Source organism: Dipodomys merriami, unplaced genomic scaffold, assembly GCF_024711535.1.
Source record: "Dipodomys merriami isolate MVZ:Mamm:240054 unplaced genomic scaffold, mDipMer1.0.p SCAF_45, whole genome shotgun sequence".
NCBI classification, from domain to species: domain Eukaryota; kingdom Metazoa; phylum Chordata; class Mammalia; order Rodentia; family Heteromyidae; genus Dipodomys; species Dipodomys merriami.
The window spans coordinates 9675818-9696389 of NW_027206013.1; the positions used below are offsets into that span (position 1 = coordinate 9675818).

A 20572-nucleotide genomic window follows, 5' to 3' on the forward strand; every position below is an offset into this window, starting at 1 on the left:
CACTCAGGTCCAGGCTGTGTGTGTGTTTTTGTTTTTTTTTGGGGGGGGGGTCCAGTCGTGGGGCCTGAACTCTGGGCTGGGCGCTGTCCCTCAGCTCTTCAGCTCAAGGCTAGCGCTCTACCACTTGAGCCACAGCGCCACTTCCGGCTTTTTCTGCTTATGTGGTGCTGAGGAATTGAACCCAGGGCCTCAGGCATGCAAGGCAAGCGCTCTACCGCTGAGCCACCTTCCCAGTCCGTGTGAATTCTTTAAAATGACATCTTTGCTCAAGAACAAGATTTGATTTGGTAATTTGCGCTCGCTTGTGATGATAAGGGAACTTCACCCCTCAGCGATGAAAGTTCACCCAAGGTGGAACCAACCCACTGCGGGCCCTGGGTGCCGCACTCTGGCCTGAGGCCCCCCCTCCGGCCTGAGGCCCCCCCCCTTCCGCCTGAGGCCCACCCCTCCCGCCTGAGGTCCCCCCCTCCCGCCTGCGGCCCACCCCTCCCGCCTGCGGGACCCCCCTCCCGCCTGCAGCCCACCCCTCCGGCCTGAGGCCCCCCCTCCGGCCTGAGGCCCCCCCCTTCCGCCTGAGGCCCCCCCTCCCGCCTGAGGCCCCCCCTCCCGCCTGCGGGACCCCCCTCCGGCCTGAGGCCCCCCCCTCCGGCCTGAGGCCCCCCCTCCGGCCTGAGGCCCCCCTCCCGCCTGCGGCCCCCCTCCCGCCTGCGGGGCCCCCCTCCCGCCTGCGGCCCCCCTCCCGCCTGCGGCCCCCCTCCCGCCTGTGGGGCCCCCTCCCGCCTGCGGCCCCCCTCCCGCCTGCGGGGCCCCCCTCCCGCCTGCGGGGCCCCCCTCCCGCCTGCGGGGCCCCCCTCCCGCCTGCGGCGCCCCCTCCCGCCTGCGGGACCCCCCTCCCGCCTGCGGCCCCCCTCCCGCCTGCGGCCCCCCCTCCCGCCTGCGGCCCCCCTCCCGCCTGCGGGGCCCCCCTCCCGCCTGCGGCCCCCCTCCCGCCTGCGGCCCCCCTCCCGCCTGTGGGGCCCCCTCCCGCCTGCGGCCCCCCTCCCGCCTGCGGGGCCCCCCTCCCGCCTGCGGGGCCCCCCTCCCGCCTGCGGGGCCCCCCTCCCGCCTGCGGCGCCCCCTCCCGCCTGCGGGACCCCCCTCCCGCCTGCGGCCCCCCTCCCGCCTGCGGCCCCCCTCCCGCCTGCGGCCCCCCTCCCGCCTGCGGGGCCCCCCTCCCGCCTGCGGCCCCCCTCCCGCCTGCGGGGCCCCCCTCCCGCCTGCGGGGCCCCCCTCCCGCCTGCGGGGCCCCCCTCCCGCCTGCGGCGCCCCCTCCCGCCTGCGGGACCCCCCTCCCGCCTGCGGCCCCCCTCCCGCCTGCGGCCCCCCTCCCGCCTGCGGCCCCCCCTCCCGCCTGCGGGGCCCCCCTCCCGCCTGCGGCCCCCCTCCCGCCTGCGGGACCCCCCTCCCGCCTGCGGCCCCCCCTCCCGCCTGCGGCCCCCCTCCCGCCTGCGGGACCCCCCTCCCGCCTGCGGCCCCCCTCCCGCCTGCGGCCCCCCTCCCACCTGCGGCCCCCCCTCCCGCCTGCGGGACCCCCTCCCGCCTGCGGCCCCCCTCCGGCCTGCAGCCCCCCCTCCCGCCTGCGGCCGCCCTCCCCCAGCGCAGAGCGGGGCCCTGCGGGGCCTCACTTCCGTCTCTGGAGACCTTCTACTTGCTGGCGACCCGGGGAGGGACCGAGGGCCACTGTGGACATGGCCGCTCACCCCGCCTCACCCCGGCTTGCCCCCGAGCCAGGCTGGGCCTCCCCAGGACCCCTGCGGTGGCTGGACGCAGGGGATTTGTCCCTTCACAGAACCTGGCCTTGGAGAAGCACGCAAGAATCAGTGTGGCAGCTGACTCACTTCTCCCACTTCACAGGTGGGGAAACTGAGGCCGCGTCACTGCGCTGGGCCCCAAGCCCCAGAGACACTGAGGCGAGGGTGAGCAGCTGTCGGATGTGGCGGCCCCCATTCTGGCCCACATACCCCGTCCCTCCCCCTGCCCCCCGCCCCAGCCCCTTTGGCCCCTCGGGCCTCTGAACGGCTGTGCACTATGCAGGCCTCCCTGAGGGGACCCCCCAAGTTGGGGGCTGGGTGAGAACCGCGGCCCTGCGCTCACCCGGGACTCCGTGTCCCCTCGCCACTCCAGCCTGTTGGGGAAGAGGTAGAAGTAGCGCCGCTGCCACTGCGTGAGGAACGGGGTGCTCAGCTTCAGCATGAACCCGTGCATGATGCAGTCCTTCCCCAGGGCGTAATCTGGGGGACAGAGACACCCCATGTCACACGGGACCGCGCGGGACAGGAGAAGATGCCCGGGCATGATGGCGGACCGCTGGGCCGGGCTTTGGCTTCCCCACACCCCCGAAGAATTCAGGGTGCGAGATCCTAGATTAAGAGGGCAATGGAGTGACCCCCGTCACAACACTGGAACCCATGGGGTCAGAGGTCACACAGGGGTCACTCCTCCCTCGACCCAAGCTGGGGTTCATTCCTCCCACCATGTGGTTCTGTGGGGAGATGACTTCTATGAAGCCCTGACTGCATCTTTACACAAAGTCCTACGGCTGAAAATAATAAGCAGAAACGGCAGGTGTGGACGGTTTGGTGAGGAGGACAGAGGGAGCCTCAGGATCGCCGGGGCGCCGGCTCGTGGCTCATCCTCACCTTCTTCCTGTCCCAGCGGCTTGCTCCTGGCTCTCTTTCGGGCCTCGATCTTATCTGTCTCGGCGTTCACCGCGTCGTACACCGTCTCCACCACCTCCCGCTGCCAGCGCTCCGAGATCACCAGCGGGAAGTTCCTGTACAGGTCTTGGTCACAGTCCAGCAGCTGATCATGCCAAGAAACCAAGAGAGTTGGGACTTAGCGCACTAGGGGGTGGCGGCAAAGGCCACGGGGCCGTCCATGTCACAAACCACGGGCAGCGACGGCCAAGGCGGTGGGGGCCACCAAGGTGGCAGCGTCTCACCCTCGGCCCTGTACCCGGCTGTTCACGAAGTGCACGTGAAAACTAGCACGTGTGGTGGTTTGTTTTTTAAGTACAAAAAGATCTCAAGGCCAGGTGAAGCTGCAATCATGGGGGAATATTTGATTTATAAGAGCAGGAGAGCACAAGCCCCAGGTTTTAGAGGTGGGGATGTGGGGGAGGAGGGGACCGTCCCAGCTTCCCGCAGTCACCGGAGCCGTGAGGAAATCACAGGTGCTGGAGGCAGAGTTTCCCAAGCCTTCCAGGCGAGCAAACGCCTCGGCCATGCATTCACATTTAAAGTGCAGCTGGGCGCGGTGGCTCGTGGCGGCTGCATCCTACCTGTCATCCTCCCTGCTCAGGGGGCTGAGGTCTGAGGACTGTGGTTCGAAGCCAGCCCCAGGCAGGAAAGTCCCACAAGACTCTTATTTCCAATAAACCACCGAAAAGCTAGAAGTGAAGCTAAGGCTCAAGTGGTAGAGCACCAACCTTGAGCAAAAATCAACTCCGGGGCAGTGCCCAGACCCTAAATTCAAGCTCCAGGGCCAGCACTAAATACAGTAATGAATTGATTAATGTAAAGTGCAGGATACAGGGAGGGTTTGGCCACCGTAGCTTCTGAGACTAGTGCTAACTAACAATTACTTTAATGATGCCTTTCAAAGTCTTCCTTCAGCTCTTTTAAGCGGACAACAGGGCTTCTGGCGTCCGAGAGACAGCGCCCCAAAGGAAGCAGGGCCGCCCTTCATAGAGAGAAAGCGAGATGTGTGAGATGATCTCTCACGAGACTTCTGATGCCCAGGCGAGGCGAACGGAGGGTGGCCAGGGGAGCCTGCCGGACGGGGTGAGCAGAGGGCGGCCAGGGGAGCCTGCCGGGCGGGGTGAGCGGAGGGCGGCCAGGGGAGCCTGCCCGGCCGGGGTGAGCGGAGGGCCCCAGGGGAGCCTGCCTGAGCAGCCCCGCCCGTGCAGGCCGGTGGAGCAGAGCTGAGGGGCACCCTCTGGGAAGCCACCCCACTGTCTCCAAACACACAACCTCTGCCCCGCGCTGAAACCCCAGTCCTCAATGTGAGGAGAGGCATGCGCACATGTGTGCATGCGTGTGCGCATGTGTGTGTCTGTGTTGCAGGCTGGGTTGGTAAATGATGTAAAAGAGCAGAACTTGTGTTTATATGGATCGATGAAGTGAGCTTTTTCCTTTTTTAGTGCCAGTGGCTCACTCCTGTCACCCTAGCTTCTCAGGCTGAGATTTGAGGATCAAGGTTCAAAGCCAGTCCAGGCAGAAAACATCCCCGTGAGACTCTTATCTCCAATTAACTACCAAAAAGCCAGACGTGGCGAGGTGGCTCGAGTAGGAAACTGATATGGCCTTGAGCCAAAAGCTCAGGGGCGGTGCCAGGCCCTGAGTTCAAGCCCCAGGACTGGAGAAGCAGCCGAGATTCCTGTGTGGAGAGGTCTCAGGTCTGAGAACGTGCCGGGCCTGAGCGCGCCGCGTGCGTGCCGCGTGTGTGTGTGCGTGTGTGCCGCGGCCCAGCGCAGCATGTCTGGCTCACTCGCAGGCCAGGCCTGGAGGAGCCGGCGTGGTCTGGCACTGGTCGGGCAGCACCAGCAGTCCGGCCACAGCTTGACCCTCGGGGGGCTGCTCCTGTGCACCCCAGAACCCCCACCACACAGCCCCTCTCCCCACTAGACAGCCACCTCCATCCTTGGCTGCTGGGCCCTGGCCTCCACACGCTGTCCTCCCCCACCTCCTGGCCTCCTCCAGCCAGAGCCCATGGCCTTCTGGAGGGAAGGGACGGATGTGTGTGGGGCGGAGGGGGGGGGGTAGAGGTGGGGAATTGCACAGGGACAGACAGGACGAGGAGACACATGCAAGCGGCTGAGGGAGATGGGCCGGGCTGCTTTTCCTGTTGAGATGGGGTCTCACCAAATTTTTTTTTGCCTGGGCTGGCCCAAAACTGATCTTCCCATAATCACTGCCCCTTGAGTAGCTAGGCATGAGTCAACCCTCCCAGCTGCTCGTTAATAATTCTGATTGCAGCCTGCTGAGTAAAACCAAGGTTCTGTACAAGCCAAGTTTTCATGGAGTCAAACTCATGTAGGTTCTTTTTGTTATTGTTGTTGTTGTCGGTCGTGGGGCCTGAACTCTGGGCCTGGGCGCTGTCCCTCAGCTCTTCAGCTCAAGGCCAGCGCTCTACTGCTTGAGCTACAGCACCACTTCCGGTGTTCTGGTGGTTTATTGGAGTTAAGAGTTTCACGGACTTTCTTGCCCGGGCTGGCTTTGAACCTCGATCCTCAGATCTCAGCCTCCTGAGTAGCTAGGATTACAGGCGTGAGCCACCGGCGCCCGGCTTTCACGTAGGTTCTTAACTTACACATGCTTCAAATATCGCAGTGATTTCCACACTGGCATCACTCTGCTTGACGGGTTCTCAGTGGAAATCTTCCCGTCACACCCTCCCCAAACACCAGGGAGACAGGGGGCCCTCGCGTGTGCACCTTAATGCCTTTGGTGTCCTCTTCGTCAAAGGAGCCGATGTCAAAGGCGTCCGCAGCGTTGACCTCCCCCCGGGGAGGGATGAGGGGCGGTGGGTACTGAGGAGGCAAAGGACAGAGTTAAGGAAGATGCTCACAGCCCCAGCCAGCATCCTAGGCTGCTGACAAGCTGGGCGCCAGCGATGCACCCTGCGTGCTTCACACAAGGCTCGGCCTCGCCCAGTAGGGGCTGGGGCGGGGGAGGGAACCCCAGGTCTGGACCCAGAAAGCCAGGCACCATCTAGTGTCTTCACCAGTGGTTAACAAGATGAAGGCCAGAGCCTGCAGCCCTGGCTTCTCGTCCATCTTTCCTTCTGTCCTCGGGTCGTGTGGCGTGATGGGGGCCAGCCGGAGCCCCCGCCCAGTCACGGGACTCCACACGGCCAGCGCGCACCCCTGGGCCGCTCCCTAAACTGGCGCTTGAGCCCAGATTCTACGTCAGCGGATGGACAGCTGGGGGTCCCCCCCACAGAAAACCCCCATCCTCCGCAGCCAGGAGCCGCAGACGCCTCCAACAGGACTCGTGGGGCATGCTGGCCACGCCTGCGACGGGAGGGACCTGAGGCTGGCCCCAGAAAAACACCCGAGATCCTACCTAAAAATATCTAAGGCAAACAAAAACGGGACTGGGGGCATGGCTCAAGTGCTGGAGTGTCTGCCTCACAAGCTCGGGCTCCAAGTTCAAATCCCTGAGCTGCAAAATAACAACAACAACAGTAATAATTTGTATCTTTGCTGTATCCATGGATATGACAATAAAAGCTTAAAACAGGAAAGAGGGCTGGGTGTGGCTCGGTGCAAACCACCCGCTACACAAAGGAAACTGTGGACCCAAATCACACCAACTCCCACAGGCCGCCTGCTCACCCGCGCTGCTCAGGAACAATGCGGGGGGGGGGGGGGGGAGAAGCCCGCACTGGCTGGGGGCACTCAAAGCTGGGGGGGGGGTGGCCCCTGGGGGACGTGGCCACACAGGGACACTCAGGCGGCCAGGGTGGGGGCCTGGGCACAGAGGGACAGGCGGGTGGGGAGCCCGGGGTGGCGGAGCTCACCTTCTGCAGGTAGGCCAGCTGCCACTCGATGCCAGTGAAGAAGCCATGTTCCTTGAGCTCCTGGGCCCTGGGGGGATGGGAAACAGAGCACAGGCAGGATGAAGGCCACACGTGTGGGGTCACAGGCTGCACACGCAGGTGAAGGCCGCCTCCCCTACACACACACACACACACACACACACACACACACACACACACCCCGAGCAGCAGAACACTGACCTGTGGCAGAACCCCAGAGGCTGGGCCTCCGTCTGCTGTCTACCCCCTGGGGCACAACCCTGCACAGGGCCCTTAAGAAGCCCCGCTGAGAGCCTCTCTGGATCTCAGTTCAAAAGCAGCCTAAGCAGTAAAGGCTGAGATGCTGTCCTTAATCACCCAGCAAAAAAACCAAGCTGGAGGCATGGTTCAAGTGGTAGAGCACCACACGCCGCGCACACTGGAGGCCCTGAGTTCAAGCCCCAGAACAGAAAGAAGTTAACTCTTGGTTAGAAAGGACACAGATCCACACACAGATATCCGCCTTGGGTCCTTCCATACTCTTTCCACCCCACCAGGGGCCGGGAATACACAGGTGAGCGTCGGGAAGGGGACGCACCCGCGGCCTTGGCAGCCCAGCCTCTGGCTCACGTCCCGCTGCAGAAGGCCCCCCAACAGGGACTTGAGCTCCGGGGAGAAGTCGTCGGGGAGCTCCACGTTCTGCGGAAAGAAGAGGCGGACTTCAGAGCCCGCTGGTGGAGACAGCGGCTCCCGGCCCCGCCAGAGCGGGAGACTATGCCTGGGTAAGGACAGTACCAGAAACTGCATGCAGATGCATTACAGATTAACACTCACACCCACGAAACATAGAAAGGGTTGAATCCATCAGCAGAGTGGAGACACGAAGCCAGCAGGCTCCGGCCTCCCCGGGCCTCCCCAGCTCCCTCCTCCATCTCTCTGGCCTCCCCAGGAGGGACCCTTCCCCTTAGTCACTTTCTTAGCTGTGGGCTGGGCTCGTTCACATCTTTTTTGTGCTGTTGCTTTGCAAATCTTGAGCATTGCTTTGGCCTCTGTTTCTATCCTTTTTTTTTTTTTCTTTTAGGAAGTCTAGAGATTTTCTTTTGATTTATTTATGTATTTCAGAAATGAAAAATATTTTATTTTTTATATTTATCGATGATATATTATACTTTGTATTACCACATAATATGATCTTTACCTTGAAAGATATTTTATAGTTACTAATATTTTATTCTTAATGAAAAGTGAAACTATGATACAAAAACTTTGTGTGTGTGTGTGCGTGCATGTGTGTGTGTGTGTGTGTGTGTGTGTGTGTGTGCGCGTTGAGAACCAGTGGCTCTTGCCTATAATCCTAGCTACTCAGAAGGCTGAGATCTGGAGGATCAGGGTTTAAGGCTATCATGGGCCAGAAGTGTCTATCCAGAGACTGTCTCCAGTTTACCAGCAAAAGGCTGAGCTGGAAACGTGGCTCAGGTGGTAGAGTACCAGCCAAGCAGACAAGCTGGGTGAGAGCAGTCGGCCTCTCGTGCAAGCCCCGGTACTGGTTCCAGAAGGAAAAGCATTAAAAGGAATACAGTTTAACCCCTCTTACCACAGTCAGTGTCATCCTGTCGATCTCATGCTTATCTTTGGTTTTATGCTGTCTGAAGGGGCTGTGTCTGTAAAGACAGAAGGTTCTATTAAAATACAGCACTAGGTAACCTAGCACGCCGGATGAGAAATGTCTGGTGTCCGCTTACTGTTCATTCAAGAAAGAAAAGGGCAAAACCCACATGCAGGAGTCATGGCTGGGGGACATGGATTAGGAGCCAGCACCAGAGCCCGGCTGAATGGCCCAAGATGGAGGCCCGGCCACAGGCTTTCAGTGACAGCCACTAGGGGGCGATGCTGGCCGGGTGGTCATGGCACAAATCCACCTTGTGTGGCTGAGCTGAAGATCAACACTGGTGCCAATTATCCACCCAATAGGTGCACAGACCCCGAAACAAGCCAAGAACCTCCATCAAAGCCAGGTCGGCCAAGACGAGCATGGCTCGGCCTAGAACCAGACAAAACGCATCAATCCTTTCTGGCTCCATTAGGAGTCCCCTCCACCCAATCAGAGCCCAGGCCTCCGGAGTCGGAGTCCCTCCAGTGGCCCAGGGCGGATCCCCGGACGGCGTGAACGGAGGGAGCACACCACACACCAGGCCTGCTTTTCCTGTCTGCTATCTTTAAAGATACTTTTAAATATGCAAACTGAGGTGGCACCGCCTCTTGACTATTGACGTTTGAAAGCCAAAAAAGAGACATATGCGACCCTGTCTTGGTTTCCAAGGAGGGAAAAACCAAATGGCCAAACTGTTGTGTGGAAAAAGCAAGTGTGAAAACAAAGTGTCATTTCTTATTGTAAAATGGTCATTATTTTAAAAAGCATCGTCTGAGCGTCCCTTCCACAGACGCACACTGGCGCGGCGCCCGCCGTGGGAAAGGGAATCACAGCTAGCGGCCTCTCGTGGACCGCTGTTCTCTCCCCCCGCGGGAATCCACGGCCTGTGGAGAGGAGGTCCGTGAAGGCCCGGTGTCTGGGGAACTGCTCCAGGCCTGGCTCCTGTGTGCAGAGCCGAGGACGCCGGGCACTGCGTGGGGACAGACACGGTGACCCGTGGGGCGAGGCACGGTGACACGGGCCCTCCCTCATGGAGCAGCCCTGACCGGGTGGGCTGGGTGGGTTTGCCTTTCTGACCTCTCTTGCTGCTACTCCTTTTTTTTTTTGCAGTATGGGGGTTTGAACTCAGGGCCTCGCACTTGCCAGGCAGGCGCTCTCCCTGAAGCCACGTCTCCCGCTCTGTTTTGTTTAGAGTGCTTTTCAGACAGGGTCTCATGCGTTTGCCAGGAATGGGCCTTGGACCTCGATCCTCCTAAGTACACTGCTCACCCGCCTAGCTGGGATTACAGGCGTGAGCTGCCAGGCCTGGCTCCTGTTCCATCCTCCCCGAGCTCTCTGTCCTCGCCCACCGTGGGCTCCCCCCCCCCCCCCCCCCCGCCGCTGGGATGGCGCTGGAGGCCCTCACCAGAGGCCACCGCATGCCCGTGAACTCCGGACTTGACAACTCGAAGTGGAAGCAAGCTGTCCAGTGCCTGGCTTCCGTGATGGCGGCCGAGGTGGGCAGAGAGCCCGGGTCCCTGCCTGCCCCGACCCCAGGCCATGGCCCGGCAGACAGGCCTGAGGTGCTGCTTGCAGCAGGTACAGTGACAAAGAAAGGACCCCCCAAACTCAGCACCCCTCAAACTCAGCACCCCCAAACTCAGCACCCCCAAACTCAGCACCCCCAACTCAGCACCCCCAACTCAGCACCCCCAAACTCAGCACCCCTCAAACTCAGCACCCCTCAAACTCAGCACCCCCAACTCAGCACCCCCAAACTCAGCACCCCAAACTCAGCACCCCCAAACTCAGCACCCCTCAAACTCAGCACCCCCAACGCAGCACCCCCAAACTCAGCACCCCCCAAACTCAGCACCCCTCAAACTCAGCACCCCTCAAACTCAGCACCCCTCAAACTCAGCACCCCCTCGGTGTCCCTGGAACATGTTTACTGTTGGACAGTAAACATGTTGGACAGCCCCATGGCCGGGAGGCTTTGCCCCATTCCCTGTGTCCTCCGGCGGGGGTTGGCACCCTCATTCCCAGCGGGGGGAGGGGGTTCGCCCAGACCCCACGGGATGCCCCGGAGGGCAAACGCGCTAATCCGCTCAGCGAGTCTGAAGACAGGAATTAAAGCTGCCCAGGCTCCACATGCACCAAGATTCAATTACTGAATAACAGGCCTGGCTTTCAGAGCAAGAATACAACCTGACATCCCACGTGGATGCGGTGAGCGGTTAGCTGACAACTGGATTACTGGCGTCCTGAGGAGACGCCTGGGGGGGAGGGCACGGCCTTGGCAGAAGGCGCTAATACGCACAGCCAGCGCAGCCCTGGGCTTCCTGAGGAATGGAGGAGCTCCAGACTCCAGGCGGGAACGAGTGACATAAGGAGAGGGGTTTCTGGGTCTTTCTAGAATCTGAATGCACTCTAAGTTGTACTACAATTGAAGCCTCAGCCAGGGCTGGTGGCTCACACTTGTCATCCTAGCTACTCAGGAGGCTGAGATTTGAGGATGGAGGTTCAAATCCAGCCCAGGCAGGAAGCCCGTGAAACTCTTGCCTCCAATTGACCATCAAAAAGCTGGAAGTGAAGTTGTGGCCCAAGTGGTAGAGGCCAACCTTGAGGGGAGCACTGTAGGGAGAGTGGTCAGGCCCTGAGTTCAAACCCTGCCACAGGCACACATAAAAAATACTCAAGTCCCACTAAAAGTTGGCTAACCCTTCTGGAAACAGGAACACCACCCGACTGTCCAGTACACCACTTGAGTTTTCCTTTCCTATTCTCTTTGATCATCTTTCAGTTTAGAACAAGGATCACATATAATATCAAGCTTTAAAAGCACAAATTACTTTGAGCATATTTAGAAACAAATGTAAACTTTTAAAATTGGCCTTTTTGCATAAGCCTCAAAAATGCCTTAGTTTCCCTGGCAAAGCATGAGAAAAATTATCCCACCTCCTTCCACAATCCATACGTGTGTGTGTGTGTGTGTGTGTGTGTGTGTGTGTGTGTGTTTGCCAGACCTGGGGCTTGAACTCATGACCTGGGCACTGTCCCTGAGGGTTTTTTTGCTCAAGGCTAGCACTCTACCACTTGAGCCACAGCACCACTTCCAGCTTTCCAGTAGTTAATTGGAGATAAGAGTCTCACAGATTTTCTTTCTCAGGCTGTGCTTTGGACCTCAATCCTCAGATCTCAGCCTCCTGAGCAGCCAGGATTACAGGCGTGAGCCACCAGCGCCTGGCAATACATTTTTATATAGTGTTTGTTCCCAGAGCACAACATATCAGTGAAAGTGTTTCAAAGTGGACCTGTTTTCCTCTCACCCTGTTTCGCTTAGTCCCAGATCAAAAGTACTGTGATTTGCATAAGGTGAGCACAAAAATGTAAAGCCACAGATGTGACTCTACAAGCCTTAGAGACAGACAGACTGACAGAGCCGGCGTGGGCTTCCTGGTCTATGTGTGGCTGACGGGTCCTGATTGTTTCTAGGTTTTTTGAGTTTGGGTTTTGGTTTTGGTGCTGAGGCCTTGTGCACATCCAGGGCTGCAGCCCCAGATCTCCAGATGGCAGGGGTGCAGGGTGGGGTGCAGGGTGGGGGGCGGGGCGGGAGGCGGGGTGGGGAGGCGGGGCGGGGTGGGGAGGCGGGGCGGGGGGCGGGAGGCTCACTCACCCTCGCAGGAGTTTGAAAAGCATGCAGCCCAGGGAGAACCAGTCAGCGCTGCTGTCGTAGGACGTGCCCCTCTGCAACACCTCGGGGGCCATGTACCCGTGGGTGCCCCTGGGGAAGGAAGGGAGGCAGGGTGGGTACAAGGATGGCCCTCCTGGGAGCCCGTGGGAAGCCGCCTTCCCCATCAGGAAGGGCCCTGCCAGCTGCACAGTCCCCCCCATCCCCCCCTCCCCCCCCCCCCCCGCCCTCTGCCCTTGGGGTCCCAGGCAGCCATGCCTGGGCAAGTGGGAAGGAGCAGACCACTGACTGGGCCACCACTGGGCCCGGGCCCAAGACCAGATCAGACCAGATCTTGTCCACTCCAGCGGCGGCCCGGCGGCCCATGCTGGACTTGAGCAGGTGCTAGGGTTCAGGGGTCCCAGAGAAAGTGGGAGCAGAGCCCCCAGGGACAGGAACCTCCAAGTCAGCCTGGAAAGTGGCTCAAGCTTCAAGGAGCCAAAGGGAAGCAAACAAGATGATGACGTTTGCAGGAAGTCGAAACATTCTGGGAAAACACCTGGGAGGTGACCTCTGGCTCTTTCTGGCCAACAGTCCTGGCCACGTGCCGAGCTGAACACAACGACCCAACACCAAGTGCAGAGTTGCTCAGGGAACTCTCCAAGATGCCCAGGCTGGCTTCGAACCGTGATCCTCAGGTCTCAGCCTCCTGAATAACTGGGATTACAGCTGTGAGCCACAGTGTGTCCTCTTCCCATAGGAGAGGACACATCTTCAAGGAGGAACTCAAACCTGGGTCTGTTGGCTCCAAAGCCTGTGTTTTAGCCCCAAAATGTCTGTTCCACTTAAAAAAGTAGCACTTCATTATGTATTCATCCAAGTAGCCGCCTCAGGCCCATCATTTAAACACAGGGACCTTCTTCCCTGTCCAGTCCCTTCACGGAGGTGGTTCAAACAGGCAGAGCGGCTCCCATTGAGTCCTACCCAAAGCCAGGCCCCACAAGCAAATTAATAACCCCAGGTTTGAACGTTCATTCTTCCAGAAAATCAACCTTACCGATTCTTGTATCCCTAATTCCATGGTGACTGCGATGCACTGAAGGAACTGGCCAGCCAAAGAGCAGTGGAGCTAAAAGTTCAGAGGATGCCCTTCACCTGGTCTGAGGGACTGGCTGCAAGAGGCTTACGCAGCCTGAGGCTCAGTCCTTGCAAAGCACTGGAAAACGCTGGAACCTTCCTCACCACAGCACAGACCTTGGAACCTAGCACTTGGGGGAGCTGAGCCGAAGCCCAGGCCTGCTCACGCCAGACCACTGGACCACCAGATCACCGCTTTCAAAGGCAACTCTGAAGCGGTGTGGCCCCTGGCAGTGGACGGAAGGGCCGGGCCCCGCACGACCAGGTCCTTGGAGAGGAGGATCTAGGGTTTGTTTCCTACCCAAGTCCATGGACTGGGCCTCGGGGAGCCTCCTTAATACGAGCAGCACGGAGCAAATATTCCTTCCAAAGGGTCAAGAAAACTGATGACGATGATGCACGTATGTGTGCCCAGGCATGCCAGTACTGGGGCTTGAACTCGGGGCCTGGGCGCTGTACCTTAGACTTTTTTGCTCAAGGCTGGGCACTCAACCATGAGCCACAGCTCCATGTCTGGTTTCTTGGTGGTTCATGGGAGATAAGAATCTCAGACTTTCATGCACCAGCTGGCCTTGAACTGTGATCCTCAGATTTTAGCTTCCCAAGTAGCTAGGATCGTGGCATGAGCCACCAACATCCAGGAAGAAAACTGCACTTTTTTTTTTTAAAGATTCCATGCTCAGAACGACAGGGCTACAAAGACACGGTGAAAGTCACGTGGAGTGTGGCACAGGCACATGCGTGGGCTTCTCTCCACATACACTGACACCCACGCCACGGCCCAGAGAGCCGCAGAGCCCTGCAGGCTGTGACGCTCACCACCAGGGGTGCAGGGGCCTGGGGCAGGTGCTTCTAGCTGGGGGCCTCGGCGTCACCTCCCTGGGCTCTCTGGGAGGGCTGCACGGCACCCCAACATGAACCCTATAAAAGCCTGGAGAACGTGAAGATGATCAGCTTCTTTAATAACAGTAATCCTGGCTTCCCAGGGTAGGGAGGAGCTTGGGGAAAAGGCTGGAGAAGGAAAGCGGCCGCCCTGCGCAGCTGCCTGCCTGCCTCCCCGGCACGCAGATCGAGAAGAGGAGACTGAGGGCCAAAGTGGTCGCCTGGGTCCCTTTCCAACACAAGTGTGGCCCCAGAGCGGGTTCAGCTACCTGGGGGGGAGGGGGCGGGGGATGGGCTCCGTCTCCACCGGGGGATGCCACACCCTCGGCTCACATCCCCACGGGCTTGGAACCAGGGCTGGGGACGGCACGGGGGCCGGGCTGGCCAGTGAGCGGCGGCAGAGGCGCGTGAACACGGGGTGCATCCCTTACACGCTTGCGTGAACACAGGGTGCGTCACTTACACGCTTGCGTGAACACGGGGTACGTCACACGCTTGTGTGAACTCGGGGTGCGTCACACGCTTGCGTGAACACGGGGTACGTCACTTACACGCTTGGTGAACTCGGGGTGCGTCACTTACACGCTTGCGTGAACGGTGCGTCACACGCTTGCGTGAACTCGGGGTGCGTCACTTACACGCTTGCATGAACTCAAGGTGCGTCACTTACACGCTTGCGTGAACACAGGTGCGTCACTTACGCGCTTGCGTGAACTCGAGGTGCGTCACTTACACGCTTGCGTGAACACAGGTGCGTCACTTACACGCTTGCATGAACACGGGTGTGTCACTTACACGCTTGCGTGAACACGGGGTACGTCACACACTTGTGTGAACTCGAGGTGCGTCACTTACACGCTTGCATGAACATAGGTGCATCACACGCTTATGTGAACACGGGCGCGTCACACGCTTGCGTGAACTCGGGCGCGTCACTTACACGCTTGTGTGAACTCGGGCGCGTCACTTACACGCTTGCGTGAACTCGGGTGTGTCACTTACACGCTTGCGTGAACTCGGGTGTGTCACTTACACGCTTGCGTGAACTCGGGCGCGTCACTTACATGCTTGCGTGAACACGGGGTGCATCACTTACACGCTTGCGTGCGGCTTCTTCTTGGAGAAGTCACAGGCCAGGCCGAGGTCGGAGATCCTCACGTGCCCGTGCTCGTCCAGGAGGATGTTGGCAGGCTGGAAGGAAATGCGACGTGAGGCTGAGTCCCCCCAGGCTGGGGCTCGGACGGCTCCCAACGGGGCGCACTGGGGGCCTCCCCGTGGCTGGTTCCTGACCTGAGTCACAATGCCACAGGGTCCAGCAGGGCAGGGCAGCAGGCAGGGCACGGAGCAGGCGAAGCAATCTGCTCCTCACACATGGCCAGCTAGGAGTGCCAGGCCCAGCCCTCGGCATCTCCCTCTCATCTCCCTCTCATCTGTCTCTCTGTCTCTGTCTCTCTCCCTCTCTGTGCCAGTACTAGGACTTGAACCCAGGGCCTGGGGGCTATGCCTTAGCTTTTTCTCTCAAGATTAGCGCTCGACCACTCCAAGCGACAGCTCCACTTCCAGCTTTCTGGTGGCTTGTTGGAGATCAGAGTCTCACAGACTTTCCCGCCCAGGCTGGCTCTGAACTGTGATCCTCAGATCTCAGCCTCTCGAGTAGCTAGGATGCAGGCATGAGCCAGCGGTACCTGGCCTCAAAGTAAGTTTCTTGTTACTGTACCAAGAACCCCAGCACGTCCAGGACGGGGTCTCTCAGCAACAGAGAGCAGCGCCACCCACTTTGTGGCTCCCGGGACCACCCCCTCCCCCCCCGACCCACCCAGGACTTCAGGGAATGAGGGCACCGAAGGATCCTGTGAGGATGTACAGGCGCTGACCTCAGAGAGGAGGCGAGCCGCATCCACAGAGCCCACCCAGCCCGGAAAACGCCATCCCCGTTCCCTGGGCCAGCACAGCCCGGAACCCTAACGAGCGGCGGGGAGGGTGCCGGCCGTGCCTCTGACGAAGTGTGCCTACTCAGGTTAGATCTGGTCAGAACACCGAAGGGCGACCACGCTCTTCCCCGGTATACACTGAATTACCGCCACCTGAATATTTTTTTATGCTAAAGAACAACTATTGTTTTTCCCCTGAAATAAAATTAATGGTGTGCTATTAAAACTCAGAGCAATGAGCCGTCATGAGTAGCTGGAATTAAGTTTGAATAGAAATGAGGTAATCCCATTGTTACTAAGTAGCTCCGAAAACAAAAATACAGCAGCATGAAGATGACTAGAAAGCGGTGATGGATTTGAATTAAAATGCATCCCAATGGCAGTCCATGGGTCTTCTGCGTGGGTTTTCTTCTCCTGTGAGACCCACATAAGGAAATCAAATGTCAACCAGTGCTTAATTATATCTAATTTCATTTTCTTCAAAATGAAATGTTTTGTTTTCTGGGGGCTGGCATGAAAACCTGAGGCATAATTCCTTAACCCTGTGGAAGGCTTGAAGATTTGCAGTCATTTTTGAAAGAAAAAAATTGCTCCAGTGTCCCCAGCATTTTAGATTTTGAGCTCCTCACGGTGAATGTGATCTGCAGCTGGGGTTGGCTGCATTCAAGGAAGAGGCTGAGACCAGCAGTAAACGCAGCCTCTTCCCCTCCTCCAGAGAATCTCAACTCAATCAAGTGTCTCAGGACTGAGGCTTCAACTCAGGACCTCAAACTCACTCAGCTTGTGTGCTTGGCAGGTGCTTTACCACTTCAGCCATGCCTCCAGCGCAGCATTTTGCTGGTCAACTGGAGATGGGCGTCTCAAAGACTTTTCTGCCCAGGATGAGCCTGAACTTCCGCCCTCCAGGTCCCAGCCTCCCGAGTAGCTAAGAGGACAGGTGTGAGCAGCTAATGATTCTTCCACACACGTGTGCATTTGCACAGGCATGTCTGAAGTGTGGCGAGGTCCCAGCCTTTGCCTGCAGGGTCACACCTCAGTGGGCGTCACCATGGACGGATGGACTCGGCCACCTCCCCATGGAGGGCAGGGGGTGGAGCTCAGGGCCTGGACGGATGCTCACAGCCGCTCCGTCTCTTTTTTTCTGAAGTCCTGGGGATTCGGGGCTGGGCAGGATCTAAGGGTCGTGGAGGCTGTGCGGGTGCAGCCTGGGGCCAGGGCAGGCTCCACTGGGCGTCCCGTGGCCTCCCACACCAGCTCCCAGCCCCCTAAGAGACATGTTCCCTGCCGTGTGTGCAATTTCCAGCTCTGTGGCCAAACGGATTGCTCAGCGAATGAACATCTGCTACACTGCACTGAGGTGTAACACGGACAGCAGCCCCAAACTGCCTGACTTGCTTTTCATTCACGAATTATGTCCAGGTGTTGACTTAGGATAGGTTCTGTCAGGCAGGGCGGGCACATGGTTTCCATGGCAACAGAGGTGGCTGTGGCTCAGCCCCTGCACAGCCAGGCCTGGGAGAGAGCACACATGGATGGAGGGTGCGTGTCCACACTACAAGGAAAGGAGGAGAGGGATGCGGGGGGGGGGGGGGCGGGGGAGGGGGGTGGGCACAGCCCCGTCCTCACCTTCAGGTCTCTGTAGACGACGAAGCAGCTGTGCATGTGCTCCAGCCCCAGGATGATCTCCATGGCGTAAAAGCGCATCTCCTTCTCGGAGAACACCCCGTGCTGGGACAGGTGGTAGTGCAGGTCACCCCCTGCAACCGGCAGGACCCCGTTAAACCAGGGCACCGGAATCAAGGGGCATGAAGGTGGCGGTCAGTCACGCAGGGCAGGGCGCAGGGGGGAGATCACGAGGCGCCCCCCCGCAGCTGCCTGTCTTTGGTGCCCACGGCTTTGACGGAAGGCATGTGAGGGGACAGATAACCTGCTTCCATCACTCAGGTCCTGGCTGAGCGACCCGGGCCAAAGCTGGCTCAGCCACTGACTCTGCAGACACAGCTAAACTAAAGCACGGCCATACAGAGGGATGGCTGACGCAAGTACTGACCCGTGAAACCCAGGGGGTGAGGATCCGAGGGTCCCCAGCAAAAGTCTCTCGACACCCCCATGTCTGAACTCTTCCACATGCAGTGTTGGAAATAGGAAGCGGTCATGTGCCCTCGAGTTACAGGGACAGAAAATGTTGCCCACAGGGTAAAGAAATACTCTCATAAACCACAGGGGACGTTCGCAGTGATTTATGAAAGTGTGTGCGTCTGATTTCAAAGCCTTTCCTCCCCGTATGTCTAGTGGCACCAATGCCAGCAGAACCACACAGGAAGGACCTCACCAAGCCAAAAGGGCTGCCCCTGCACCCTCCATCAGCGCTGCCTTTTCTGACCACCATGTGTACAGGAGTGCCCTGTCTATGAAATTCCTCTGTGTTTCTATTTTATTCCTTTGTGTTTCTGATTTTATTCCAAACACTCAAAAGTTCATAAAACTAAATGAACTTCAAAAGAAAACAAAAACCTAGACATCTGAAGGGCTGAACTCTAGGCCCTTTAAATGTCAGCCTTCTTACTAAAAATCCCTTGAATCCACCCCGTCTCCCTTCCTCTTATTAGCAACGTTTGTGGCTGAGTGTGTGTTTTCGGGGACAAGCGGCGTCCGCTGATGTAGAAGCTGCAGAGGGCTGGGCTGAGACCCATCCTTGCTCAAAGTCTCCTCTTCAGAGTCAGCTTCTAAACACCGGGCTGTTCTTGGCCAGCCAAGATGGAGGATGGGGACATCAGCTGACTAAAACCCCAGAGCAGCTGCAGCCCAGAAAATCCAAACCCCTCTGCCAGCATTGATTTCAGGATAATTCTTTTCTAGCAGCTCCCAGCTTCCTAAGGAGAGACGGGGAGCGGGAGGGAGCGGGGGAGAGGCCGGGGGGGGCACTGAGGGCGGCTGGAGCCGGGGATGTGCCGGGAAGGAAGGCCAAAGGCTTCCTCTGCGTTCAGGGGATCTGACTGTGGGAAGACCCCAGTGCCCCGGCTGGGCAGGCAGGAGCTCAAGCAGGGCGCCGGGCTGTGGCCGGGGACCTACCGTTCATCAGGTCCAGGATGAAGCAGAGTTTGTCCGGAGTGTGGAAGGCATAGGTCATACAAACGATGAATGGACAGTCCTGGGGGAGAGGGGGGGACACGAGTTTGTGACTAAAGAAGGTTCTGGAAAGTACATCCATCATCAGATCGCAGGCTATGGACTCTGGGCCCCCGTGGGGAGATGACAGGAGGCACAGTGGACTGGCGGTGGCTGTGGCTCAGACGGAGCAATGGCAGGAAGGCCCTGGTCCCCGCAGGCACCACAACCCCGTCCCTGGAAGGGCGGGTTCACAGGAAACTGGCACCGCCCCATGCCCTTCGGCGGGGCCGGGCTCCGGGCCTCCACGTCCCATCCGTCCCTGGCTCCGAGGGCGGAAGCAGCCCTCCACTGGAGGGAAAGGCGTCACGTTATTGTCTGCACGCACGAAGGAGAAAATTGAGTTAAATTAAGCTTTTGAAAGCAGAAAGGAAAAATAGAGCACAGTTGGGGCGTGGGGGGGGGAGTCAACGGGAAACAGGGCTCCAATTCCCCACTAATGAGTCCATGGGTCCCACGCAGCTCCATGGAAATGAAACAGACAGGCAAAAGCCAGATGAGCTGGAGAAGCAGCCAGGCCGCCCGGAGGCAAGCCTGCCATTCATCACACAGCGACAGTAACCCAGACAGCGTGGCCAGACGGACAGACCACTGCCACAGCAGGCAGAGCCTGAGCTAGACCCTCAGAGTGACCGGCACCCGAGCTGTGCCATAAACTGCGAACCTGACCCCACCTCACACGCACACCAAAATCACCACCCCGGGGTCTCCCCAGCGGGAAGGGGGGAACAGGGAAAACTCGAGGAAACAGCTCCAAGCTCACAGAGCAGGCCGACTCCTGAGCCAGGCCACACAGCACACGGATTATAGAAGTGCTGATAACCTGGACTGAAATGAAACAAACCGTGTTTGTGGGGCAGGTGGCATGGCTCACGCCTGCGACCCTGGCTACGGGGAGGCAGAGAAACAGCGAGAGGAGGACTGACAGCACGTGAACCGAGAGACCCCATCTTGCCCAATGGCTGGGCATGGTGGCACACGCCCGTATCCCCGGTGATATGGGGAAGCAGGCAAGGGAGGACCATGAAGACCTGAGACAAAAATAACCAGCCCAGGCAGGAGAGTGTGTGAGACTCTCACCTCCAACAGGTTACTTAGAAAAGGCTGGAAGTGGCGCTGTGGCTCAGCGGGCAGAGCGCTAGCCTTGAGCACAGAGGCTCAGCGCCCCGGCCCTGAGGTTCAAGCCCCAGGGCTGGCAAAATAACACTAATAACCAAGGCAAAAAGGAACTGGAAGTGTGGCTTAAGTGTGGCCTGGGGACTTAGACCCGACACATTTCTGTATCCCAGAGGTTTGCGAGGGAACTCCAGAATGCATTGAGTGGAGGCATTTAGTGCCCACCACTTTCCTAACAGTTCTGAAGAGACAGCGTTTCCTGGTTCTGAGGTGTCTTAAACAGAGACAGCGCTGCCCCATCCACCTTCTCCTAAAAGCCTCAGGAGGCAGGGCTCAGGAGGCAGGGCACCTGCCAAGGAGCGAAAACGCCAGATCCTGAGTTCAAGTCCCAGCCTTGCACCTAAAAAAAAGGAAAAGGAGGAGAAAAAGAAAAATCCTTTTGGGGGACCTGCAGGCTTCTGAGGGGGGCTGCCTCGTCCA

The 20572-nt window shown here is 58.8% G+C and overlaps 1 protein-coding gene across 1 annotated transcript in view; it reads right to left on the minus strand.

Annotated features, from left to right (window-relative positions):
- The window catches only part of Grk3 (G protein-coupled receptor kinase 3), a 58565-nt gene that overhangs the window by 1987 nt on the left and 36006 nt on the right, over window positions 1–20572 (minus strand). Inside the window, 10 exon segments of the mRNA XM_069994630.1 lie at window positions 2134–2270; window positions 2679–2841; window positions 5474–5569; window positions 6562–6628; window positions 7157–7257; window positions 8153–8219; window positions 11865–11972; window positions 14974–15068; window positions 17435–17565; window positions 18881–18959. Of these exon segments, the coding sequence (XP_069850731.1) occupies window positions 2134–2270; window positions 2679–2841; window positions 5474–5569; window positions 6562–6628; window positions 7157–7257; window positions 8153–8219; window positions 11865–11972; window positions 14974–15068; window positions 17435–17565; window positions 18881–18959 (1044 nt within the window).